The sequence below is a fragment of the Lissotriton vulgaris genome, chromosome 8 (assembly GCF_964263255.1).
Source record: "Lissotriton vulgaris chromosome 8, aLisVul1.2, whole genome shotgun sequence".
Classification (NCBI taxonomy): Eukaryota; Metazoa; Chordata; class Amphibia; order Caudata; family Salamandridae; genus Lissotriton; species Lissotriton vulgaris.
Genome location: NC_141696.1, coordinates 117,734,284 through 117,761,994, shown reverse-complemented (window position 1 = coordinate 117,761,994; position 27,711 = coordinate 117,734,284). Strand labels below are relative to the sequence as shown.

At 47.4% G+C, this 27,711-nt stretch overlaps 1 protein-coding gene across 1 annotated transcript in view; it reads right to left on the bottom strand.

Annotated features, from left to right (window-relative positions):
• Window positions 1-27,711, bottom strand: part of ATG16L2 (autophagy related 16 like 2) — a 579,847-nt gene that overhangs the window by 132,095 nt on the left and 420,041 nt on the right. The window contains exon 15 of the mRNA XM_086933798.1: window positions 16,997-17,102. Coding sequence (XP_086789924.1) covers window positions 16,997-17,102 — 106 coding nt within the window. The remainder of the gene's footprint in view (window positions 1-16,996; window positions 17,103-27,711) is intronic.

Below are 27,711 nucleotides of genomic sequence, written 5' to 3'. Positions count from 1 at the left end.
CTGCTCAGCAGATTGGAAGTCGTGCAGAATGCGGTAGCGAGGGCAGTCTTGAGCCTCGGTCCTAGAGACCAGATCTCCCATCTTCTTAAGAAACTGCACTGGTTACCAGTCCGCTGCAGAATACTCTTCAAAGCTGTGGTTCTGGCCTTCAAAGCTCTGCATGGCATGGGGGCACTCTACAACCGTAAAACAAATTCATTCTATACTCCTGGCAGACCCCTTAGGTATGCTCACCAACATCTGATGGCAACTCCTAAATGTTTTAAAGCCTGCTGTGGGGGCCGTTCCTTTCAGGTTCTGGTGGCCAGATCCTGGAATAAGCTTCCTCTACCGCTTAGGCAAACTACAAATATTCTGGCTTTTACGAAGAAACTGAAAACCTGGCTGTTCCAACAAGCAGGCTGATCACTCTACTTTTAGGGTCAATGCTTCTCTTCATTTTGTGACTCTGCATCTTTTCTTCTGTCTCAGCGCCGGGACACTCTTTGAGTAGCTGTGCGCTTTATAAATCCCCCCTTAACATAACATACCATAACAATCCTTACAGGGTGCAAACAGCGATGCCATCAACCTTTTGGCAACTGTTTGTTTTTCCATGGGTTTAACAGCAGAGGGACCGCTTAGGGAGGTGTATGTGTTTTGGTATTGGTTCACCAGCAGGGAACAAAGCAATGCTGGACTTAGGATGTACCCAAAGTGCAGGTAGTGGTTACAACCCACCCCTAAGCATAGACAGTGGTTGCTACTCAATCACATAGCTATGTGGTGATTGATTGTTCATGAAATCCAAGATCAAAGTGATGACAAAGGGCTTTTTACCAGTACATATGGGGGAAAGAGTGTCAAATGAAATCTTCTCATAACTGGGGAGCTTCTATTTTCCATCTTATCTTATCAAAATTTTATAGAGCGCTCGCACACCCAAAGGTTTCATGGCGCTGACCAACAGGGAACTGACTTTACAAGAGACCTCAAGCACTAGGCCGCAGCCTGGGTAAACAACCATGTCTTTAAGAGCTTCCTGAATGGTAGAAGAGCGGTGCATGAGCGAATCTCCAAGGGGAGAGAGTTCCATAACTTGGGAGCAAGGGTGGCAAACCTGCGGCCTCCCTTGCGCAACAGCTTGTAACGGGGGACAGTCAGGAGAATTTGGGAAGCAGAGCGAAGGCTGCGAGAGGGGGTGTACCTAAGAAGAAGTTTTTGAATGAACTGAGGGCCGCAATTGTGAAGGGCTTTGAAAATTGTGCAGGCCGATTTGAAAGTGGCGCGATGTTGAATCGGAAGCCAATGAAGTTGCCTCAGAAACGGTCTGGCGGACTGCCATCGTGGATGGTGATATATCAGTCTCGCTGCCTGGTTTTGTGCCATCTGTAAACGTCTGCTGAGAGTGACAGGCAGACCGAGGTAGATGGCATTAGCGTAGTCTAAGTGAGACAACACTAATGCTCTTACAACCTGCGTCAGAGCAGATCGAGTGAGCATCCGACTGATCTTTTTTATTTTCCGTAATTGGAAAAAGCAGGTGGACACAACGGAATTAACCTGAGGTTTTAAAGAAAGCTCGTCGTCAATAACTACCCCCAGGCTTTTGACTGATCTAGACGGCACAGGTGGGGGCCCCAGCTTAGATGGCCAGTATTGGGGGCCCCAGAAATGATGACTATCGCCGAACAAGACCAGTTCCGTTTTGCCCGGATTCAGCTTGAGTTGATTCACATCCATCCACTGGCAAATATGGAGCATGGTGTTTTGAAATTGGTGAATTGAATCAGGGGAGTTATCAATTGTGAAGGTGAGCTGCAGATCATCTGCGTAGTTGAAGGTAGTGACTTTGAATGAGTGAAGGGACTGAAGCAGAGGAAGCATATAAATGTTAAACAATAACGGTGATAGGGATGAGCCCTGGGGAACTCCACAGGTGGTATGGAGTTTGTGGGAGGAGAAAGGGGGGAGACCGACCGCTTGAGTGCGGTCGCAAAGAAAACATCTGAGCCAGTCAAGGGCACGGCCGCAGATGCCCACCGATCTGAAACTGTCGAGAAGGATTTTGTGGTCGACCGTGTCAAACGCGGCCGACAAATCAAGCAGGACCAGCGCTTGAGGTATTCCCAAGTCAGCACTGAGGCGTAGGGAGTCCAAGACCGCTACGATAACTGACTCGGTTGAGTGGGCTGGTCGAAAACCGGCCTGTGAGGGATGTAGCACACCTGACTGTTCAATGAATAGTGAGAGGTGAGAGGTGACGTGCGCTTCCAGTACCTTGGCCAAATACGGAAGCAGGGAAATGGGTCTATAGTTCGAAAGGGCATTGGGATCTGCTCCTGGTTTTTTCAGGAGAGGCAGCAGGACTGCATCCTTAAACGATTCCGGTACAGTCCCTTGGAGCAGAGAGGTGTTAAGAAGGCTCAGCGCCGGAGTGGGGACGGCGGTAAAAACCGTCTTTAATATGTGAGGGGGACAACAGTCATGGGGGGAGCCTGATTTTACCCTATTTAATAGGGATGCAAAGGTAGTAGTGTCCAGAAGAGGAAAGCAATCCAAAATTGGATGGTTAGGTGGGTAGGCCAAGACAGGCAAATCCGGGACAGTGGCAGGAATGCTGGATTTGATTAAGGCAATTTTATCCAAGAAATATTGATTCAAGGTGTTACAGAATTCTTGATTGGCAACAGGTTTACACTCAGTTCTACCAGGATTCGAGAGTTTTTTAACGATGGAGAAGATCTCCTTAGGGTTGTTGTTAGATTGTTCGATTAAATTGCAAAATAACTTAGATTTGGCAGACAGAATAGTTTTCGTATAGTCTGCACGAGCAGCCAGGTAACTGGCCCTGTCAAGGGAATTATAGGTTCTCCTCCATGCACGCTCTTTTTGCCGAACAAAGAGCTTTTTTTCTCTCAGATCCGATGAGAACCATTTATGGGCTTTGAAATGACGAATGGTGTTACATTTTTTCAATGGGGCGTGGGTGTCGCTAGCAGCCTTAAGCCAGTTAAAGACATCTGACTCGGCAGAATTGGGGTCCGAGTTTTGGGCTGGTTGCGAGTCAATTAGACTTTCCAAGAAGGCAGGGGTGTCCAAGGTTCCCCATTTCCTGATAAGTCCCTGTTCAGTGACTGCCTTAGTTGAGGGTTCAGAAATAGAGATATTGAACTGGATCAGAAAATGATCTGACCAGATGCACGGCGAAACAGTGGGGGGAGAGATGTCGACGTGAGTGCTCCAGATTTGGTCCAAAGTATGCCCTTTGACATGGGTCGCAGTATTGATATGAGGCAGAAAATTGAGTCCAGCAAGAAGCTCCATGAGCTCCGTGGCTGCAGGGCCACCATTCGCACAGTTGAGCCAATAATTAAAATCGCCAATGAGCAGTATGTTGGTGTAGTCAGTGACCAAAGAGGACAATTGATCACATAAGGAAAAAGGAAAAGACGGCATGTTTTGGGGGGGTCTGTATAGCAGTATGCATACAAGAGGTCCCGAACTAGAGTCTAGCTTAACGACCAAGTTTTCAACTTCGGTGAAATCAAGCGGTGCCATCTTAGAAAAGGTAAGATCCTTATTAATAATCGCGGCGACTCCCCCGCCTGCTTTCCCTGTTGCTCGGTCTGCCTGGAGGATGTAATAATTGTCGGGTAAGGCAGCTAGAACATCAGGGGATGAGCCGGTGTTGAGCCACGTTTCCGTTAGGAAAAAGATATCCGGTTTATGATCAGTAAGGAAAAGGAAAATGTTTGAGTTTAGATGCAGTGTGCGTAGACAACATGTATGGTTCGAATGATGCCATTTACAAACATGCATGTTGAAATCAGCAGAAGATGGTGTGGCCCTGCAAAGTGTAAGGCAGTTTCTGGCATCCCTATCTCTGCAGTAACCACTGGGGATGAGCCTCAAAAAACCTTTCAAGGTTTCAGACTCATCTGATATCTGGATGCAAAATAGATTTGGCCCAGAACCCGAATGAACACTCAGCACTTACCTAAGCTATTTTGTCATTCTGTAGCCTCCACCTTTTTGATCTTCTAAAAAACTATTAAGATCGGATCCAATGGTAACAGAATTTTCGAACTGCCCATTTCGCATTTAGGAAATGCTTTGTACAAGTGCTTAGGAAATCGCAAATAGGAAATCTCTTTTTGCGGTTTCCAATTTTGGGAATCGCAATATGCGATTTCTACTTGGTAGAAATCGTGTTTTGCAACTGCATTTCCCTTTATGTGCATATGGAGAGCCTATTCAGCATTTCGTAACGGCCCACAATTGCGATTTGGTCCATTAAGAAATGCTAAATAGCTTCGTACATATGGGCCATAGACAATACTTGAGAAGTCTATACTCTCTAACATGAAATCTACTGTTCACTATTAAGTGGCGGGCACCATTTACTTCATTTGTGAAATTCCCGAAAGAACATCTCTGCAGATGTTCTTGAAATCTATTGTCTGTTGTCAAGGTTTAATAAATCAGTACTCCAGGTGACGGCACTGGAACCCCGCCTATGTAGATTTAGGCAAACACAGCCCCTTCAGAACAGAAGGCAGTGTTTAGTTGGGTATGAGGAGAAGCTTTGCTCCACCAGCAAACAGGGGATCTGACCAAGGAAAATACTTCACATATTGCTTCTATTTCAAACTCTGTGGACGTTTGTATGGCCTTTTTTTCAGCCCACGAAGGGCACCAGAGCTTTTCAATTTCAACCTATGTCTAAGTGTAGCATTCCATTATTTATTTATTCATCTCAGTTTTATACCACGCTAGTTAGACCCGAAGTTATCAGAGCGATTTACAACAGTAAATGTTCACATCAAAGATAACAAGTCAATACAGAGCTTCTGAGTCAAAGAGCTTTATAACAGTAAATGTTCACAACATAGACAAAAAGTATAAACAGAGCACCTAATTCATATGTAACAGCAAAAACCATAATACAAAGATTTCACATGGAGTGTTAGCGAGAAACATTAACCGGATCAGCATTTGGAAAAGTAGGGGAAAGCACAACATTTAAGCGAATAATTCAAGATTACTTATTTATTTCAGATTTTTATATAGCGCTAGCTAGACCCGAATGTATAAGAGCGCACATTATCTGCTGCTGAAAGCCCTGCTCCTGGAACCTATCACTCTAGCCCTTATGATTTTGGAGGCATCACACTTTACAGACAACTCAGACTCCATTCTGAAATCCCTGTGCGCCATGAAACCACTTGGTGTAAATGTGCTCTACAAGTAATTTTTACATAACATAACATAACAATAACTACTGATATCCAAAGGATGCCTCGTGTCCTGTGGGTGCTTCTGCCACCACCAACATTTTTTACAGTCACCTTTCATGACATGTGGGTGCCAGACTTAGTTTTTGTGTGTGATAGCCCAGACCCAACACCAGTAGCCCACCTGTTGGGACTTGGAGACCAACTGAGACAGTAACTGGGCTGCCCTTGAATTGCGTCTCATGTGCCCACTCCCGATTACCGACCACTGGAGTTTGAATGTGTCCAGTGTACCTCCTCCCACATAACCAACACTGGAGCAGAGAGACCCCTTAACTGGGCAGTGGACCAGTTTGTTAGCAAACTAAAACCATAATATTCTGTAGGTTTGAATTCTAGCTGGCGTTGAAGTGTTGGGTTTCTGGGTGTTTAGAATATGTATGCACATCAGATTTTCAGCTGTCTTAGCCAGAACCTACAGAGGTATCCCCCTTGAACAAGGGCCACTGTGAAACAAGGGTGTAGGTCGTAACATAACATACTTGACAAACTGCAACATCTGTTTGGGTGGAGGCAGTAACAAAGCCATTGTAAGAGGACTGAAGCCACACATTTACAGGACAGCAGAGAACTCACAACACTGCTCAAGGAAAATCATGTTAACTGATTTGTAGCACCTCCAGGTGAAAACACTATAAAAATATTTGGGGTTGTGTGTCAGATCTTGGCGGTGCTAGAACTTTCGTGGTCTGTTTTGTTGTTCACGATTGTAACTATCACATTGCGAACCTTTATTTGCCACAGCATGCTGGACTGGTTCCCTACAAGTTTGTTACCACCTTCAGTTACTTCGTTTATGTCACTAAAACTTCACATTCTGTGGTAAGTGCCTCATTACATGAAATAAAGGATCATGGTAACTCAGTTCAAGATGGGTTGTGTCAATGTTTTATGTACGGGTCCTCCTGAAAACGCAAATTTCCCTTTTAAAGGCTGCAGAAGGCAGTTGTCCTACCTGCAATATGGGCAGAAGAGACCAGGTTTTAGGTTCACACTGTGTTTTGGATGGCTGTGGGTGAAATCTCCAGACTGACAGCTCCATCTCTCGGTTGCTGTCTTGTAGGCTCTTAACAGAACGTGTATTTGTACACCAAATGTTAACCCTAATGGGTATCTTGGGGCTCAAATAATAGATGTTTACTTTCACCCAACTCAATGTTGACCTCAGAAGGATACAAGACTGAGCTGAGGTCAAACACAGATCCTTGCAGCGGATGCATTAGTCTACTAAGCCACTAACCATGGCTGATCCAAAATGTGAATGAAAGATGCATTAAGCAATGGCTGATGTGGGTTGACCCTTTCCTGTGTAAAGCTACCTCTGCCAGACTATAAAGTGCTTTGCCTCTGAGGATAGACATGTAATGGACCCTGAATATTGCTCAAGCATTGGCTTTGCCAAGTGACAGAGTATTATCTTCACTTGAGAATCACATGTCAGCTTTTTTGAACAATCAATCAATAAATCAGCAATCAATCAGGGGAACTGTAAGCGCCCTACTCACCCGTGAGGTCTCAAGGCGCGGGGAGGGGGTAGGGAGGGGGGCAGCAGATCAGTTTAGCCGAAGAGCCAGGTCTTGAGGGTCTCCCTGAAGGTGTTACGGGAGGGGGGCGTCTGATGTCTGCTCGTTCCAGGTTTTGGCTGCGATGTAAGAGAAGGATGAGCTGGGTGTCGTCAGCGTAGGCTACGATGTTGAGGCTGTGTTGTCGGACGATGGCGTCGAGGGGGGCCATGTGGATGTTGAAGAGGGTCAGGCTTAGTGATGACCCCTGTGGGACTCCACATGTGGTTTCCGTGGTATCAGAGAGGAAGGGTGGCAGTCTAATCTTTTGGCTTCTTCCAGTGAGGAATGATCGGATCCAGTCTAGGGTGGTTCCTTGTATGCCGGCGTCGTGTAGTCTGGTGAGGAGTGTGCGGTGGGAGACGATGTTGAAGGCTGCTGATAGGTCTAGTAGGTCTGCGGAGTGGCCTTGGCCCAGGAGGGTGCGGACATGGTCTGTGGCGGCGAGTAGGGCAGTCTCAGTGCTGTGGTTGCTTCGGAATCCAGATTGGGACGGGTAGAGGATGGCGATGTCTTCGATGAATCTTGTCAGTTTCCTGTTTACTGCTTTCTCCGCCACTTTGGCTGCGAAGGGGAGGAGCAAGAGGAGCCGGTAGTTCTTGAGGTCTGTCAGGTCGGCTGAGGGCTTCTTGAGCTGGGGCCTGACCTCAGGATCCTTAGAAGCGGGAGCCCTGCCTCGCGCCCACCATCCGAGGAATCCATGCCACGGCTAAGCGTACTTTCATCGTGGATGTTTACGCAACTGGTGTTATTTACGCCGATGAGCCTATCTACATAAAGATATCGACCTCTAATATCAGGTTGCAGCAATAATATGTACCTGGAACCCTAGGAACCTACTTATCACGTTTATTCTATATATCTTTTGCTGAGCTGGTTTCAGCGTCCGTCTATGTGTCCCTCATTTTTTGGAATTACCTTATTATTCTATGTGCGACTTGAATGTGTTTTATTGATAGTTTTGTCTGAGTATGCTTGTATGGTTTGAATGTGTGTGTGGGACCTAATTTATTTCTACATATTTGATGTATTTATGTCAGTAACTTTATATACAAGAAGTGTGATCAACTTAATGAAATACCAATTATGAAAAATATATATATATAAAAAATAATTTTTTGTAAACCTTGTTTCTGGCATAATATGGTTGGTAGCCCAGTTATGGTGTATATCTAGTGACCCTCTTTGGGCACAGTTTATTGTTTATATCGGCAGGTTGACCTTTTCATAGTAATTTGGCTCAGCACGTTTCCAGTCATCTGGGAAGGTGCCTGTTTCAAAGGTGGTGTTAATGGTGTAGTGTAGTTTGGGTGCGATTGAGGCTAGATGTGTGGCGGGCGGGGGTTGGTGGGGGCCCCAGAGTGGATGCCTTTCATGGTTGAGGCAGTGTCTTCGGCCGTGATCGGGGTCCAGAAGGAGATGGTGGGCTGCCTGGTGTGTTTGGGGGGCGGGGCAGCTGAGGTATCCGGTGGTTGGTGGACAAAGCTGTCGTAGAGGTTTTTGATCTTGAGGTGGAAGTAGAATACAAGCTTATTGCAGAGGTCTTGGGACGAGGTGATGTCTGTGGCTTCGCTGCGGGGGCTGGTGAATTTCTGGATGACACTGAATTGCTGGAGTTGGCGAGGATTTAGTTGTGGCTGAAAGTCCTTTTGGTGGTTCTGACTCGGTTGTGGTAGTTTGCCATGACTTCCTTGTAGGTCCAGGATGGCGGTGTTGATGTCGGGGGAGGAGGAGGCTTTGGCCCAGGTCTCTGTGAAATAGGCGATGTCGGGCGAGAGAGAATCGAGCAGGTTCCAGAGCTCCACGTGGTGTTTGTGCATGGAGCACACATTGAGGAGGATGCATCCTAGGGCGTCGCAGGTGTTGGTGTCGGTGGTGTTGGTGGTGGCCGGGGTGGTGGGGAAGGTCTGACGGCAGTGGAGGCAGGAGAACTGGCCGTGGGTCATATTTGGTGTGACCTGTTGGCAGTCTCTGAGTCTTCCGGGGTTAAGTGCGTGGAGGGCGGCTGTGCTGTAGTGGTGGATGGTAGGAGATCCAGGTCCCTTGCGCTGGTTGCGGCGGGGCGCAGATGGGCCGCCATTAAGGGAAGGGGGAGAGAAGTGCAGCTGGGAGGCGGGGACGTTCAGGGGGAGGGGCTGCGGGAGCGGCGGTAAAAAGACGACCCAATGAAGAATTGAGCGCCACTCGAAAAACACACAGAATTAAACACAGGGCACAAGAAAACGAAATACAAACAAAATGGGCACCAGAAAAAAAACGAAAAAAAAAACTAAAGGGCAAAAGGCACAAGAGAGCGAAAAACCAAAACTGAATGGGCACAAGTAAAAATGAAATAAGACTGAAGGGCACAAGGCACAGTAACCGGGCAAGCAGGCAGGCATGGAGCGGCCTCGAACTCTACTATGAGGACAGGGTCAGAGGATCGACGGCGGAGCAGAGCACAGCGGAGCTGCTGGGGAGAGAGTGGGCCTCAGACCAGAGGTCAGAGGTCTTGCTCCAACAATGGCAACAACAATTTCTTTGGAGCATATGAAAGTGGCCAACGGAAGGCTTAACATAGTTGCAGGGGTTTCCAGAGCACATAGGCAGGATCAAGTGAGCGGGAGAATGCATAGTCTAGATTTTGCATATAGTGCACAAAGGTGTGCTGACCCAACAGATAAATGGGCTTCAACACCCATATTGTCATTATTGGCTCTATAATGCATTGAGGTGGCGTTCAGAGTCAAGGGGACAGGAGAGATAGTCTCTTAGAAATGCTTATTGCAAATTGTTCGGTTCAGGTACCTCTCAGGGGCCTGAACTCATTTTGGGGGTCATGAATTAGAGAGTTTAATTATAAATATTCTTGAAACTATTTTGTTATCTATGAGAATGTGAGACCCGTTAACCTCTGGGAATAGAAGCATGGTACAGATCAAAGATCCAACTCAGCAGATCAAAGCTCATGCACCAGTAGTTTTTTTTAAGGCAGTTTTTTCAGAAACTCAGGTGCCTAGCCATAAGGACAAAGCTGAACCGTGCAGAGAGTCTCAAAAGACATTCTGGTCACAACAGACAACCGGTGTAGAAAACATAAAAAAGCAGTTTTGTGGAAATACTGACCGACATGACATAACACGTGTCTGTAAAGCACACCTTCACCCCATGAGGCATCCCGGCGCTGAGTAACAGGTGTTGTCACCCAACGAACAAGTTACTTACCTTCGGTAACACTTTTTCTGGTAGATACAGTATCTGCCTGTGGATTCCTCACCTTGTGAATATCCCCCTTGCGCCAGCAACGTTCGGAAAATTCTTCGTAGCACGCCGGCGTGGACGACGTCATGGGAGCACGGCATTGCGCGCGACTCCGTCTGACGTCACCGACTCCTTATAAGGCCCACGTCGGCGTGATGACGTCAGTTCCGCCCTTTTTTCCGTGCCTTCGAGGCACCCGGACGGACCAACAAATATACACATATATACCATGTACAAAGTACACGCAATCCAAAAATACTAAAAGTGCAACAGCATAAAATAACAAAAATATAAACTCATAAATACATTTGCACATAAACCCTGGTATAGCAGAGTGGACAAACGGGGAGGCGGGTGGGTCAGTGAGGAATCCACAGGCAGATACTGTATCTACCAGAAAAAGCGTTACCGAAGGTAAGTAACTTGTTCTTCTGATAGATACATCTGCCGTGTGGATTCCTCACCTTGTGAATAGAGTCCCACAGCAGTCCCCACTCCCGGAGGAGGGTGTCCACTCCGCTATACCAGGAAATCTTGGAGGACAGAGCGCGCAAAGTGGCCGTCCCTCCTCACCTCAGCATCCAAGCAGTAATGCTTCGCAAAAGTGTGGAGCGAGGCCCAAGTCGCGGCCTTGCAAATGTCCTCAACAGGAACACCTCTAGACAATGCAGAAGTAGCAGACTTTGCTCTAGTTGAATGAGCTCTAATACCCTCAGGAGCGTCCTTACCCGCCAGGGAGTAGCAAATCTTGATGCACAGGATTATCCACCTTGAAAGAGTGCGCTTGTGCACCGCTCTGCCCTTCTTGCAGCCAGCAAAACCCACAAAGAGCTGATCGTCTACACGATAGTCCTTAGTCCTATCAAGATAGAAACTAACTGCTCTCTTTGGGTCCAAGCGATGAAGCCTCTCCTCCTCCTTGGAAGGGTGTGGGGGAGGATAAAAGGTAGGAAGGGTAATGGATTGACCTAGATGGAAGGGAGTAACCACCTTAGGCAGAAAAGCAGCCCTGGTCCTGAGAACCATTCTTTCAGTATGTATGGTTAGAAAAGGGGGCTTGGAACAAAGAGCCTGAAGCTCACTTACCCTCCTTGCCGAGGTAATCGCAACCAAGAAGACCGTTTTAAAAGAAAGAAGCCTCATAGGACACTTGTGCAAGGGTTCAAATGGAGAACCCATCAGATAAGTTAACACAAGATTCAAGTCCCAATGAGGAACAATAAAGGGAGAAGGAGGGAACTTATTAGTGAGTCCCTTCAAAAATCTTAATACTACAGGAGACTTAAAAAGAGAGGGCTGATCCGGCAATCAGAGAAAAGTCGATAAAGCCGAAAGATATCCTTTGACTGTGGCAACAGCAAACCCTTGCCGAGCCAGAGAAAGAGCAAACAACAAAATGTCAGACAAATGAGCCTTCAAAGGGTCAACATCCCTATCCCTGCACCAAGAGACAAACTTAGACCACCTATACGAATAGATGGACTTGGTGGAGTCGCGCCTGGCAGAAAGAATGACATCCACCACATCGTGAGGGAGAGAAAAGGAATTCAAGTTGCCCCGTTCAATCTCCAGGCATGAAGGTGTAATGTCTGGAGGTGGGGGTGTAGAACTTGCCCCTCCACCTGAGAGAGGAGGTCTGCCCTGAGAGGGAGACGGAGCGGCGGGTGAGAGGAGAGGTGGAGAAGGTCCGAGTACCACACCCTTCTTGTCCAATCCGGGGCGACCAATATGACTTGGGCCCGGTCTTGACGAATCTTCCTCAGAACCCGAGGAATCAAGGGTATGGGAGGAAACGCGTAAAGGAGCTGACCTCCCCAGCTCAACTGAAACGCGTCCCCCAAAGCTCCTTGCATTTTTATACTGGAGACTGCAGAATGACAGACAGTGAGAATTCTCGCGAGTGGCGAACAGGTCCACCCGAGGAGTCCCCCACATCTGAAAGATGTCGTGTACAACCTCCGGGTGAAGCCTCCACTCGTGGTCGGCAGAGAACTGCCGACTGAGAACGTCTGCATGTACGTTCAGAACCCCGGCCAGATGATTCGCCATCAGACAAATCCGATGATCCTGAACCCAGGACCAGAGACGCAGAGCCTCTCTGCAGAGACACTGCAACCCCACTCCTCCCTGCTTGTTGATGTACCACATCGCGGTCGTGTTGTCCGTCAGGACTTGGATCGACTGACCGCGAAGGGAAGGGAGGAAGGCCTTGAGCGCCAAACGTATCGCCCGCAACTCTAAAAGGTTGATGTGAAGCAACCTTTCCTCTGGAGACCAAAGACCCTTGACCTCCAGATCCCCTGGAGTGGATGCATCCGTGACCACCGTGGCCACCGACGGTGGTAGCTGAAAAGGCTTTCCTTGAGACAGGTTGCCTTCCACGCCCCACCAAACCAGATCCGCAGCAGTTTCTCTGGAGACCCTCACTGACTCCCTGAGATCCCCGTTGTGTTGATACCACTGCCTGCGGAGGCACCACTGGAGTGCCCTCATGTGCCAGCGTGCATGGTTGACCAGGAGAATGCAAGAAGCCATCAGACCGAGCAGGCGAAGGACCTTCAGGACTGGAACAACCGCTCCATTGTAGAACAAAGGAATAATTTACTGTATGTCGCGAATTCTTTGAAGAGGAGGGAATGCACGACATACAGTAGTGTCCAGTACCGCACCTATGAACAGGTTGCACTGGGAGGGCATCAGGTGAGATTTGGGCACGTTTATCGAAAAACCCAACCTGTACAACAGCTGCAATGTCTCTTGCAGGTGATGGAGCACCTTCTCGGGCGACTCTGCCTTGATCCGCCAGTCGTCTAGATAGGGGAACACAGGAACCCCCGACCTCCTGAGATGCGCAGCCACCACCGCCATCACCTTGGTGAAAACTCGAGGCGCAGTAGTAAGTCCAAACGGAAGAACCGCAAACTGGTAGTGTTGCGATCCCACCGTAAATCGGAGATACTTTCTGTGCGACTTCAGAATGGGGATGTGAAAATACGCATCCTGCAAGTCGATCGACACCATCCAGTCTTCTTCCAACAGCGCTTGAAGAACCTGTGCAAGAGTGAGCATTTTGAACTTCTCCTGTTTGAGGTAGAGATTCAAAATCCTGAGGTCCAAGATTGGACGTAACCTGCCATCCTTCTTGGGGATCAGGAAATATCGGGAGTAGCACCCCTGACCCCTCTCCTGCTCTGGGACCACCTCTATCGCACCTTTTCTGAACAGTGCCAGGACTTCTTCCTGCAGGAGAAGCAGGTGGTCCTCTGAACAAAAACCTTGGCAAGGAGGGTAATTGGGAGGGAACTCCTGGAAAGGAAGTGCATACCCATTCTCTACGAGATTGAGAACCCAAAGATCTGTCGTAACCGATTCCCAATCCCGTAGAAAATGAGTAAGCCGACCCCCCACCGGAGCTACATGATCCTGAATGGCGGATCTAGGGCTGCTTTGCTGTAGAGGGAGAAGGTTGGTTATTAGAGGAAGTGGAGGAGGAGGAGGCTTGGCGTCCACGACCACGACCCCTTTGCTTTCCTCTGTAGGTCTTATACAGGGGATTCTGACGCTGCTGCTGCTGCTGCTGTTGCTGACCTTGGTTAAAGGGACGAAAATTGGATCTGCCAAAACCCCTATACTTCCTAGTTGCAGAAACCCTTGTCTGAAGGCCTAAAGACCTCGCCGTTGCTCGACTGTCCTTGAATCTCTCCAAGGCCACATCAGCCTTCTTACCAAAGAGGCCTGACCCATCAAATGGCAAGTCCAACAAGGTAGACTGAACGTCAGAAGAAAAATCAGAAGATTTAAGCCATGCGGCCCTTCTGGTAGCAACAGTAAAGCCCATAATTCTGGCAACAGAGTCCACCGTGTCCATGCCACTCTGTATTACCATACGGGCTGCAGCCTGGGTATCAGAGACCACTTCATTAAAATTCTTCCTATCATCCTCTGGAAGCTTAGATGAGAGTTGTTTCACAGAGTTCATCAAGGCATGAACATACCTCCCCAACAGGCAAGTAGCATTAGTGGATTTTAAGGCCATGCTACCGGAGGAGAAAATCTTCTTAGCAGACTGGTCCAATTTTTTAGAATCCTTGTCTGCCGGCACCTGAGGGAAAGAACCCGCGGACCTGCTGGAACAAGCGGCCTGTACCACCAGACTCTCCGGAGCAGGATGAGTTGAAAGAAATTCAGGGTCACAGGGGCCACCCTGTAACGCCTTGCCACTGACCTTGAAACCGCAGGAGCAGTCAAAGGTCTCTTCCAAACCTCCTTTATAGGCTCAGTCAAAGCATCAGTGAAAGGAAGAGTAGGTTCCACAATAGAAGAAGGCGAATGCAAAACCTCTGTGAGGATGTTGGCCTTGTACTCAACAGTGGGCAAAGTCAAGCCTAGCAAATCCGCAGCTTTCCTAATCACAACGTGATAGGGTGCAACGTCCTTGGAAGGAGCATCTGATACTGTTGGCAAACCCCACTCAGGAGAAAGTTCCAGGCCACTAGCACTTTGGAGGTCCTCAAAACAATCACCCTGATCCTGTAGCTCTCCTTCCTCAACCTCGGAGTCCATATACTCCTTCTCCTCCAAGAGGCGTTGAGCTCTGCGCCTCGACCATTCCATACGGACCGAAGTCGATGGATCCGGCAAAGACTCCGACGGCGCCGGAGCCGACGTCGAACGAGGAACTTGTGGACGGGATGCATCACGATCGGAATCACCACGAGGACGATCCGGAGTCGGTGATGCCGCATGCGAAGTCGACGACTTCGGCGGCGCCGTACCGAGCCAAGGAGCACAAGGCGTCGGCATAAACGGCATAAAGGGGGCCGGGGCATAAGCCTGAGGCACACCTAAATTAAAGGACAATGGACCCATGGGACCTACTGGTGCGCCAGTGGGGTACATAGCCCTCGAATAAACACCAAACATGGCATTTAAAAACTGCGAGGGATCCTGACCTGGACCTGGAAAGGGAGGGTACGAACCAAACGGCCGCTCCGAAGGAGGCTGATCCGGCAAAGGTGCACCCTGAACCTCTTGATTATCGGGCTCCACATCCGGAGTCGGAACTCGAGGAACTTCCTCTTCCTCATGTACCGAAGAGTGGTGCGACTCCAGATCCGGATCCTGCTCCTGAACAGGAGAACCAACATGAGACAGAGCAGGTGAAGGAGACACAAAGTCCTTATGATGCTTGCGAGACTTCTTCTTCGAATCCGAAGACTCCTTGCCAGAGTGATGTTTAGAGCGATGCTTGCTCCTCTTATGCTTCTTCCTCGAGGAGCTCGAAGCATGGCCCGAAGCCGACGTGGATCCAGACCTCGACCTCTCTCTGGATCTCAACCTCTCTCTGGACCTCGACCTCACTCTGGACCTCGAAGCCGACCTCGACTTCGACCGCGACATCTGTCTCGACTTCGAGCGCCTGGAAACCGACCTCGAAGATCTCCCAGCTTCTTTTCCCTTCACCTTCGCTAGAAGAAGCTTCGCCTCCCGCTCACGTAAGGCCTTGGGGTTCATTTTGAAGCAGGAACGACAGTTCTTTACATCATGGTCCGACCCAAGACACCACAGACAGTCGGAATGCGGATCTGTAATCGACATCATACGGGCACAGGAACCACATTGTTTGAACCCCGTCTTCCTCGACGACATCTTCGACGAAGAAGAAAATCTCAAAAGAGAAACTGTAACTATCAAATAGCAACAAGATACCAAAAGTATCGCAGAAGATCCCAGAAACCGTTAGCGTCGACGACGCGGAAAAAAGGGAACTGACGTCATCACGCCGACGTGGGCCTTATAAGGAGTCGGTGACGTCAGACGGAGTCGCGCGCAATGCCGTGCTCCCATGACGTCGTCCACGCCGGTGTGCTACGAAGAATTTTCCGAACGTTGCTGGCGCAAGGGGGATATTCACAAGGTGAGGAATCCACACGGCAGATGTATCTATCAGAATCAGTGGCACTTGTTTTATAGACCACGGAAGGACGAAAGGCTTAGTGAACCCGCTGGGAATTGAACCAGTGGCCATGACGAGAAACACAAGTTTCTGGAGAGAATGCATAAGTTCACTGAGCCACCAGACCCACCATTAAGTGCTTAGGAGAACAACCTTAAATTGACTGAGACAGTTAAAGGCATGTAATTTATCGAATAATTTCTTTTGCAATCTATATTTATTCCTTGACACATTACTTCCTCAAAATTAATTACTGCGCCAGTTAAATAATTTAATTTCAAATAGGAATTTCATCAAACATTTTACTCAATTATTCAGGATTAACAAGAATCAAATGTCACCAAATATCTTGAATATCACTGAAAAGCCGATCAACATTTATTAAGACCTCCACTTATAAAGTTGTTCAAAAAACACAACTTTGAGCAAGAGGTTCAACATATTCGTGATGGATGTCAAAACCAGGTGCTAGTTTCAGTAATGGGTGACTTAAACATAAAATGGAAAGGAACCACTACATGCATTAACCCACATGGCCAGCAGCTGCTTCGGCTCGATTCCTGTCGAGTTCTTTTTCACACTGGTACTCTGAGCTGGAGCCACAAATGACGGCGAAATGACGCACTGCAACTTCATGCCACTCACTCACAAATTCAGACTCACCATGGCAGACATCATCTGCAAGCCCTAGGCAGTGAACACCAAAAGCACAAAGGTGAGGGAGCAATAGATATGGTGATGTGACCTTTAGCATAATCAATGCCACAGTGGATGTTGGGGTATCAGATGTTACTGCTACTTGGAATACAGTTACCAGGCAATGCTGTTTTTCGTGATTCATGACCCTCCGTATTGACAGATGAACTACAAATATCTATTTATTTTTGGTATGAACAAGAGTTCCATGTCCTAATGAAATGATAGGAATACTGTAACACACATCAGCGGTCAGAAAATGTTACCTATAGTCCCAGAACCGGATTTTTCCATCCTGGTGTCCACTGATGATGTAGTAGTCAGCACAGACCACGTCGGTGCATAGAGATGGTACATTAATAGTACTTACACCTGAAACAAAACAAAGCAGGAGAAAAAGCTGAATTTAAAATGGAGGTCATTCAAAAAGCATTTGTGCATGTTTACGTGGCTAGATAACAAATCTTGTTTGTTCACATGTGGTTTCCTCAACACAAAGGATTTAAATCATTCAGTGGTTGATCGATCAAGTGAAACAATTTCTTTCCTTGTAGTAGGGTTAATACACTCACATTCAGAAGGTCACAATCTTGACACCAATATTCCCTATACCCTACCTTTATTTGCCATACTTATCATGGCTAGATCTCCCAGTCACTCAAATGAGAAGAGTCACTCAGAAAACCACTAGGAGCAAATGTGAACAGGCCAATCAATTGCTACAAGCCTTTAATTTCTGTTAAGTGTCACTAATTCACATGTCAACTAACTATTACCCTCTTTGAAAAGTTGACCCACAACTCGATGGCAGAATACTTATTTAATTACAGATTTTAAAAACATATTAGCATGTTCTGCTTCGATTCTTGATGTAACAAATTCAAGAAGAGCAAACAAGCTTCAACAAGCAGGACATCTGTTATTTAGAAAGTGTTGTATGTGGGCTATCAAATCTTACTTGCTTTTGTAGAACATAAACATGCTTTTTGGCGCTAGACTTCCACTACCGCCGTTCCCTTTAAAGTTTGGTTTTGAAAGCCATTGTAGATAAAGGGAACCTTACCTGTTCTTGTTGCAGTACGAGGAATCTTTTTGGCCACGAACCCTTTGTCCAGCTCCTGATTTTATCACGGACCCGCCCGCCTGTCTCCCGCTGCCCGGCCGCTCTTTTGCCATCTGGAGCGGGGCTGCCGAGAGGAGACCGGCGAGGGGCGGACTACACTACCCAGCAGCCCTTGCGGTGATCCGCGTCACCTGTAAGCGCCAGGAGGCGCTTAAAAACGTCACCAGCCCCATCGAGTGGGGGAACCTTACTTGTTCTTGTTGCAGTACGAGGAATCTTTTTGGCCACGAACCCTTTGTCCAGCTCTTGATTTTATCGCGGACCCGCCCGCCTGTCTCCCGCTGCCCGGCCGCTCTTTTGCCATCTAGAGCGGGGCCGCCGAGAGGAGACCGGCGAGGGGCGGACTACACTACCCAGCAGCCCTTGCGGTGATGCGCGTCACCTGATCTTTGGACTGGGTAAGAGTGGTCTGCTTAATTCAGACACTCTGTTCATCACCACCCCCTTTTCTGAAGCGCGTCACCTGTAAGCGCCAGGAGGCGCTTAAAAACGTCACCAGACCCGTCTCGCGGGACGCCGGGCGATGCCCGGGCCAAGGGCGGGCCCGTCCTATCCAGTCACAGACCGGAAGAGACTGGACTGGGCCCCTCTAACAGTGTATACAAGGTAATCCTCTTATGCTGCCTGATATATTTCTTCTACACCCATCTTGCTTAGATAGGCTGCTATCATAACATAAAAATACACGAGATTGCAGTTGGCCATCCCCTGTCTTTCTACTATTGTTCGATCACCTTCCCCCATTATAAATGTCGCGAGAGGTACTAGAAGCAAAACACTCCAAAACATGGCTAAAAACGTTGGTCCTATTGATCAATTCATCAAAAAAGCCAATCAAACCATTGATCAGGGTATAATACTACTAGATCGTCGAGTATCATATGAACTGGCACAAGCAAGGCGATCGTCATTGGGACCCCTGATACTAGCGCAAACACCTCTAACTCAACCGGAGAAGGTAGCTGCTCCGGAAATACGCACGGATATCCATGGCATCCCAAACCTGGTCGATTTGTCCGCGTCTTTGTCATTGTTGGACTCGCAATTGACTCAGGCGCTTGAAAAAACGCCCGATATTTTCTCGAGTCCGCCTCTGCAGGACAACGACCTCGACCAGAACGAACAAAGGGGGCTAAGGGAGGGAGGTATTCCGAAACAGAAGAGCACAAGTAAAAGAAACCCGAAAGACATTAAAGCTCCAAAAATAAGAAAGTTACAACACACGCCACGTCCCAAGAACCAGAGAGAGGGAAATAAAACAAATGAGCAAAGGCAGAAAAACAGTATCTCTAACGAAGCTAGAGCAGACAACAGTGCCATTAATTCCCATCTTACCGTTGTGGATCTCAGCGCGAATGAAAGTAATGATGACAGCGCTCATAAGGAAGATCTAGACCCTGACTCGGACGAAGGATGTAAAATAGGCGAAACAGATCAGCATCTGATGGCTCGGATAGCTGAACTAATAAAGCATCAGCTACAGCCCATTCAAAGGAGCCTGGAAGTCATAGAGAAGCAAATAGCAGTATTGGCCGCCACTCTAAAAAACCCTGCAAATCTAAAGAACCTAGGGCCGACAAATATGGGAAGACCAAAAAATAAAACTTATCATGCCAGGACAACCTTCCAAAAATGTTACTACTACAAGTAACACCCCTACTACTAAGGTAGGAGAAATTGCCAAAAATTCAACTAAGGGCCCTGCAACTCCAAAAACCAAGTCCCCCCAAAAGCTCCCTAAGAAAGTTTCAGACTTACAGAAAAACCCACCCTCAATACACATCCCCCCGAAGTCACTCCCAATAAATACTCCACATCATGAACAGCCACAGAGGTATAATACTCAGGGAGAACGGACAAAGAAAGGATGGACTAAGCCCATAAACCTCCCCCCTGAAGCAACCCCGTTTGTAGTTATCTTGACAGGGGTGCCTGAACTGAGTCATGACACAGAGGAACCAACTTGGTCCCTATTATATAAAGTTCGGCATTGGTTGAATGCCAACAGACCAAACCCGCAAAACTATGTTACCAGAATCACCACAGCACGAAGGGTTCCATGGATAGGACACCAACAAAAAACAATCCCAGGTGATTATGTTATAGTTAACTTCGAAAACCCTCGGACAGTGGACTGTATTTGCTCCTGGGACACAGTGGACAGGAATGGAGGTATAAACACCAAACGTCTATCCTTTTTTTACCCCCCGATATGCCACTATCCTGAAGGCTCAAATTGGTCCTCAAATTGGACCTGGAATCAGCCAGATAACGGGCAAAGGGGTTGGAACCAGGGAGGATGCGGGCATGAAAACAGAGATTGGGCTGATTGGAAAACGAATGGTAGGAGAGTACAATCACAAAGGGAACTTTGGGGTGGAATACCAACCTTTAATAGTTACAGCTGTCTAGAGATGGTTGATTGACCACCATCACAAAGGGAGCATGATATGATTAGCCCAGTAAACACCGGAGATATAAACACAAATATATTAGAAAACCCTACAAACAATTGTCTGTATGAGGGATGCTGTACATCAGCTAAAAGATCAATTGGATTAAGTAATTCAATTGCTCACTCAATCACGGTAGACCTAACACACGAGCTCCCTGCCTCTCCCGAGGATTCCACCGGTACTGTCTTTCCCACGCAAAATAGTCTAGAGGTGCTGGGAAGTACTCTAAAATCGAAACGCGAAGTACAGTTAAGTTACCCTGAAGAAAATCGCACCCAGAGTGGGGTATCAATCGCCACAAGTTCCAACTCTGAATTAAGGTTACTATTTTGGAATGTGGCGGGTCTAGCCTCCAAACACTCTGAAAATAGTTTCCTTTACTTGGCAAATTTAAGTAATCTAATTTGTCTCCAGGAAACTTGGCTTAATGACCCTATACATCTCCTGGGCTACAAAACATACTTCTCTCCAGCCATAAGATCTAATGCAGGTAGGAGCAAGGGAGGGCTAGTAACATACGTCTCAAATCTCTGGCCCTGTTGCAAAGTAATACCCTTAAAGTTAGAGCAGAATTACCAGCTTATTATTTTACGTAGAACTAGACAAGAGGTCTATACGATCATCAATTTCTACAATAACATGACCATATCTGAGTTAACCAGGGCTTTAAGCGAGATTTCCCATCTGGTACACGATCTTGCAACAAAATATGCAAAGGAATTCCACACAGTAGTTTGGGGAGGAGATTTTAATCTGCACTTATGCAACAAGAGCGATACCCCTAACTGTGGGATCACTGATGAACACGGAAACTGTCTAACCCACTTTACACATACATCTGAGGGTAACAACATGCAGACGATGATGGTCGAACTGGATATGGGGTTCGCCAATAAATTAAAAACACCTATAACTGAATTTATGCCAGCCTTTCATGGCAGGGGTCTCAAAAGCCTGATAGATTATGTTTTAGTGGCTACCAATAAAGCTTCAAATATCAAGACCTTTGAAGTACTTAACAATGCACTTAGTGACCATTCCCCCATTAGCATGACACTCCAGGAACCTAAATCACAGAAAAGAGGAGATATGGTCCAGTTAAGCTTGTTACACCAACAGACATTAACATTGGACAGGCTAAATGGTTTTACATTAAAATGGGGCAAATTAGATCAGGAAGCCATAACCACAAAAATAGTAAGATCAAGCAGAAACGAGATGGAAAGATGTCTAGATCCCTCTACAACCCCAACCGAGATTTTGGCCAGCTATGGTGACATTGTAGAAAATATTAGGAAAGAACTAACCAGGGACTGTAAGCAAAATAAGAGCACTAGAAAGGGATGGTTTAGTACAGAATGTACAAAAGCTCATACCAACCTAATGAAGGCTCTAGCTAAAGCAGAGAGAGACAGAGAGGAGATCATAAAATTAAGGAAGGCCTATGCGTTCGCATTGCGAATCAGGAAAAAGGAATTACAAGCAAATCTATGGGCCCAACTACAGAGAAGTAGCATCCTAAAGGATAGTACAGCCTTTTGGCAGATAGTGAAATCTCCTTTCCTAACAGATAAAGTAGATGCACCATTTCTAGACGTCGCAATCGATGCAGGGGAATGGGTGCAATACTTCTCTGAGGTTTTTAGCGGGAAAAAAGTCCCTGAATCAGAACACCTAGAATCCTTGATTCCAGTGAAATACCCACTAGCCCTCCACTTTACACTAAATGAGACAGAGAAGGCAATAAAAACTGCTAAATCCGGAAAGGCACCAGGACCGGATTCGGTCCCCGTGGACCTTTTTAAACATAACCCAGATTTGTGGTCCCCATTACTCACCAACGTATTGAATGCAGCCAAAGAGATTGGCTTGGTCGATTCCTGGTCATCCTCGATATTGATTCCCATCTTTAAAAAGGGAGATAGAGACAGTCCTGCCTGCTATCGCCCCATTTCACTCCTGGATTCGCTCGGGAAGAAGGCTGGGCGCATTCTTCTCGACCGTCTCCAGGAGTGGACGAACGACCACGAGGCAATCTCTGATCTGCAATACGGGTTTAGGGCAGGATTGAGTACGGTGGACCAGGCCCTAAACTTGACACTACTGGCCGGAAAGTATGTAGAGGCAAAAAGCTCTTCTCTACAGATGGTATACGTGGACCTAACAGCAGCGTTCGACTGCGTTGTACACTCAAGATTATGGACAATTATGCTGCAAATGGGAATTGACCCCCCAATAGTCGACTTCCTTCGTGAACTATATTCAGGGGCAACGGGAAGAGTGAGATTTGGGACTGGAGGCCAACTAACCGATAGTTTTCTGATAGAGAAGGGGGTCAGACAAGGGTGTGTGCTGGCCCCTTTCCTATTCACCTTGTATACTATGGGTTGGAAGCCACTATGTTAGAGGGTGCAGAAGATCTCCCAGCAGCCGGTCGTCGGCAGATACCATCCTTATTATACGCCGACGACGCGGTGATCCTAGCCAGAACCCCAGTCCAGCTCCAACGGGTTTTGAACAAGTACTGCTCGTTTATGGCCAGCTTGAATCTCAGAGTAAATATAAAAAAGACGTACGTGATGCATGCTGGCATAATGCGTAGAAAACCCAAGAAAATTTATGTGGACAAATCCCCCCTTGAAAGAACGGAAACATATCCCTATCTAGGGATTTTAATTGACGAGGCTTTCAAATGGAGGGAAGCCGTCAATTCCCGCAAATTGGCTTTTTTAAGGGCCTTTGGTGCACTGAAGGCTTTTGCACTTCGGTTAGGCAAGAGACCCCCGACTGAAATGCTTAAAATATATAATGCAAAATGTCTCAGTATTGTGATTTATGGAGCAGGGGTCTGGGGTGGGGCAAATGTAGATCAGCTTCAAAAAATTGAAAACTCATTTCTAAGGTTCTTGTTGGCAGTCCCAAAAAGTACCACAACATATGGTTGTCATCTTGAACTAGGTTTGGACTATATTTCGGACATTATTAAAATCCAACCAGTCAGGCTGTGGCGAAGGATTTGGGCAACGGAACAATGTCACCTCACGAGAACAATTGTCCAAGACTGCATGAAACTTGACAATATGGGGAAGATCAGGTGGCTGGTCTACGTCAAAGCATTCCTTACTGACATTGGATTTGCAAGATTCTTTGACGACCCCCCATCAGTATTGGACCTCTCAAAAAAAGATCTAAAAACAGCATGTTTGTCGCATCTGTCCCAAATGCGTTTGCTAAATGAAATAGGGAAACCAACTGTACAGCAATGTTTACTAATACAACTCGTTCCCACGATCCAACCATACCTACAGTTCAATTTAAATCACTATGGTAAATTTTTGTTGACCCGTTTTAGGTTTAACAAATCAAATCTAATCAAAATAAGCTTTATTCGATATTCGGCAAAGAAATATCATATAAGCGTCATAAAATATCATACAAGCATGCAATTATAGATCAATTCATTAAAATAAGTAAATAAAAATGAAAAAGTGTTTCGGAGAAATCATACCCATTTAAAAAGCAAGATCTCGAGGACCAGCCTTAGCGTCAAGCAATCGATTAGGCCTTGATACATAAAGAAAGAATGACATAGCATGTACGACAAGACTATTATTATGAACATATTGGATAAACACGTGGTAGCCAGAGTCCCCTTTCACCAAGTGTTATTGTTCATTACTCTGGGGCCCGGGTAAAAATCAAACAAGTCCCAAATGGAAATAGGGCCATCTCCGGATTTTGGTTGAGAAAGTCTTAAGTAGGGGACAATGTTCCTGTGTTTAAATCTGATTAATATCAGGTCTCCCGGAATGTCTTTAGGCAATCTGCCTAACCACCCCACCCTCCTGACGCTCAAAATTCCGCCATCTAAGGCGGGCGGCAGCGGTCTGTTGTTGTTAAGCCAAAAGATGGTCTTATTTAGCAGATCCTCGCTTGTTTCGTGATTGCCCTGACCAAGTTCAGGCACCCCGGAAAGAACGGACACGTAAGGGGCGGCTTCAGGGGGTAAATTAATTCTATGCCTTCTTGCCTGAGGATATCTAGAGGCGTTAATAGGGGCACTAGTAGGCTTAAGAGTGTTATTTCGGCCCCTTGGGAGGGGTATGCTCAGGGCAGGGTCAATTGTTATTGCTTTCCTGTGTTCAATGGAAATAGGCTTGTCAGGGTTTGTACAGAGCGTGGAACGTGGGGAAACAGCAGAATTTACAGTTGGTGGGTAAGTACTTTTTACTATTTGTTCTACACTGGTCAACCTGTCTCCCAACTCCTTAATTTTAGTGACCAGGGGTAACAGAGCAGCATTCAACAATCGCTCAAATTGGGCCAATAGGGTCGATTGAAGGGGGGGGGGGACAGGATTATTTAATGTAGTCCCTGCTTTATGTGGCGTTAATACAATTGGATTGGCAGGGAGCTACAACCCATAAGATCGACATTTAATGGAGTTTCCTCGTTGTTAAACAGGATTAAATCAGGGGATACAGGTACAGCCTGGGTGGTACAGTTTGTGAGATCACTGTCTTTACCCACTCTGGGGGGGGTTAATATATCAGGAACATAGTTAGTACCGCACATGGCATTAAGCTCTTCCCAAATAGACATAATGGGAGGACTACGTAGGGCCCGATAGCTACACTGGACAGTTGAACATAGATATGTATAAGGTATAAAGTCTCTGTACCTCTAATGTTAGGACCAAGTGGAGTGGCCCGTCCCGGCCTCTTTGTGCCTCTGAGGGCCACAGAGGGCCCGCCCTTTGCCCGGGCTTAGCCCGGCGCCGTCCCGCGCGCGTCCCGCGGGGCGGGAGGTGTTCCGCGTTCTTGAGGCGCCTCCAGGCGCAGCGGGAGCGTCACGAGCGCGCCAGGTGCCGGGGCTGCTGGGAACTGTGGTTCCTGGCGCTCGGTTTGTCCAGGAGCGTCCCTGAGGTTCATGTCGCGTTGGCCGTTTCCCTCACGGCTGGGCAGGCGAAGGGTCCTTCCTGGCTGCTCCCCCCACGGCTCCCTACCGCCACAGGTAAGTGTTCAAAAATGCCCCCAGGCGCACTCGGCGCTCCGCGTTCTTGAGGCGCCTCCAGGCGCAGCGGGAGCGTCACGAGCGCGCCAGGTGCCGGGGCTGCTGGGAACTGTGGTTCCTGGCGCTCGGTTTGTCCAGGAGCGTCCCTGAGGTTCATGTCGCGTTGGCCGTTTCCCTCACGGCTGGGCAGGCGAAGGGTCCTTCCTGGCAGCTCCCCCCACGGCTCCCTACCGCCACAGGTAAGTGTTCAAAAATGCCCCCAGGCGCGCTCTGCGCTCCGCGTTCTTGAGGCGCCTCCAGGCGCAGCGGGAGCGTCACGAGCGCGCCAGGTGCCGGGGCTGCTGGGAACTGTGGTTCCTGGCGCTCGGTTTGTCCAGGAGCGTCCCTGAGGTTCGTGTCGCGTTGGCCGTTTCCCTCACGGCTGGGCAGGCGAAGGGTCCTTCCTGGCTGCTCCCCCCACGGCTCCCTACCGCCACGGGTAAGTGTTCAAAAATGCCCCCAGGCGCGCTCGGCGCTCCGCGTTCTTGAGGCGCCTCCAGGCGCAGCGGGAGCGTCACAAGCGCGCCAGGTGCCGGGGCTGCTGGGAACTGTGGTTCCTGGCGCTCGGTTTGTCCAGGAGCGTCCCTGAGGTTCGTGTCGCGTTGGCCGTTTCCCTCACGGCTGGGCAGGCGAAGGGTCCTTCCTGGCTGCTCCCCCCACGGCTCCCTACCGCCACAGGTAAGTGTTCAAAAATGCCCCCAGGCGCGCTCGGCGCTCCGCTTTCTTGAGGCGCCTCCAGGCGCAGCGGAAGCGTCACGAGCGCGCCAGGTGCCGGGGCTGCTGGGAACTGTGGTTCCTGGCGCTCGGTTTGTCCAGGAGCGTCCCTGAGGTTCGTGTCGCGTTGGCCGTTTCCCTCACGGCTGGGCAGGCGAAGGGTCCTTCCTGGCTGCTCCCCCCACGGCTTAACATGTTTCATCGTATGATTTCCTTCCCTTCCCAAAATGATTGGTCTGCAAATCTTTCCCCCGGCCCTTGTGATTTTATTTCCTTACAATCTACTATTCACGTACTTTTTTTCTGTAAGTTTTATGTTTCACCACGCAGGCGGTGAATAGTACCACTTTTGAAGGTTCTGAAGTTGCGCCAGTATCGCCCAGCTTATCTGGCCTTACAGTTCTTGGAAAATGAACCTATGACAAAATCTATAGTATACTTTCTTAAATTTTGCGTTAGACATCGTACCAATCTGTGATAAGTGGATCAAACTGTTTCACGTGTATATGAACACTGGCAAAAAATAGTTTTTAATACTTGAAACTTAAAAATGCGAACTTTTATTATGCTTTTAATGGGTGTTTTTATATATGAATATGAAACTGATGTATTTTTATGAACTTTTATGGTCTTTCAAAAACAATGGAAAACCGAATAAAGATGATTTGATTTGATTTCATTCAGTGGTTGATCGATCAAGTGAAACAATTTCTTTCCTTGTAGTAGGGTTAATAAACTTACATTTAGAAGGTCCCAATCTTGATACCAATATTCCCTATACCCTACCTTTATTTGCCATACTTATCATGGCTAGATCTCCTTGTCACTCAAATGAGAAGAGTCACTCAGAAAACCACTAGGTGCAAATGTGAACAGGCCAATAAATTGCTGCAAGCCTTTAATTTCTGCTAAGTGTCACTAATTCACATGTCAACTAACCCTCTTTGAAAAGTAGACCCACAACTCGATGGCAGAATACTTATTTAATTACAGATTTTAAAAACATATTAGCATGTTCTGCTTCGATTCTTGATGTAACAAATTCAAGAAGAGCAAACAAGCTTCAACAAGCAGGACATCTGTTATTTAGAAAGTGTTGTATGTGGGCTATCAAATCTTACTTGCTTTTGTAGAACATAAACATGCTTTTTGGCACTAGACTTCCACTACCGCCGTTCCCTTTAAAGTTTGGTTTTGGAAGCCATTGTAGCTAAAGTCAAATCATGCAAGTGAAGGAAACCAAGATGAACAACAGCAGAAGAAGAGAATAGAGTGATGCAACCGAGTTGTACTGAGCTCAAAAGTAAAGTCTGCATCAAAGATGAAAACATTTTACAGATGACTATGGAAGAAATAGAACACTCAGCCCTGAAGGCATCCAAGATGATGACACATGATGCGACAAACTCTAACAGGTTAGTACTTCTGTTTTACTGTCGTTGAGTCTCAGATGGTTTCTAACCATTCAGTTATGGAAAGAGAAGAGAGAAAGCCAAAGTACTGAGCAGTCAATGCTTGTGGGCGATATAATGAAGCCGGTGAGTTAATACAAATTCATCAAACGGCAATGAATTTGGGGGGTGCTAAAATGGATACAAGCGGGGGATCCATTTCAGATGACGAGCTCCCTGGTAGA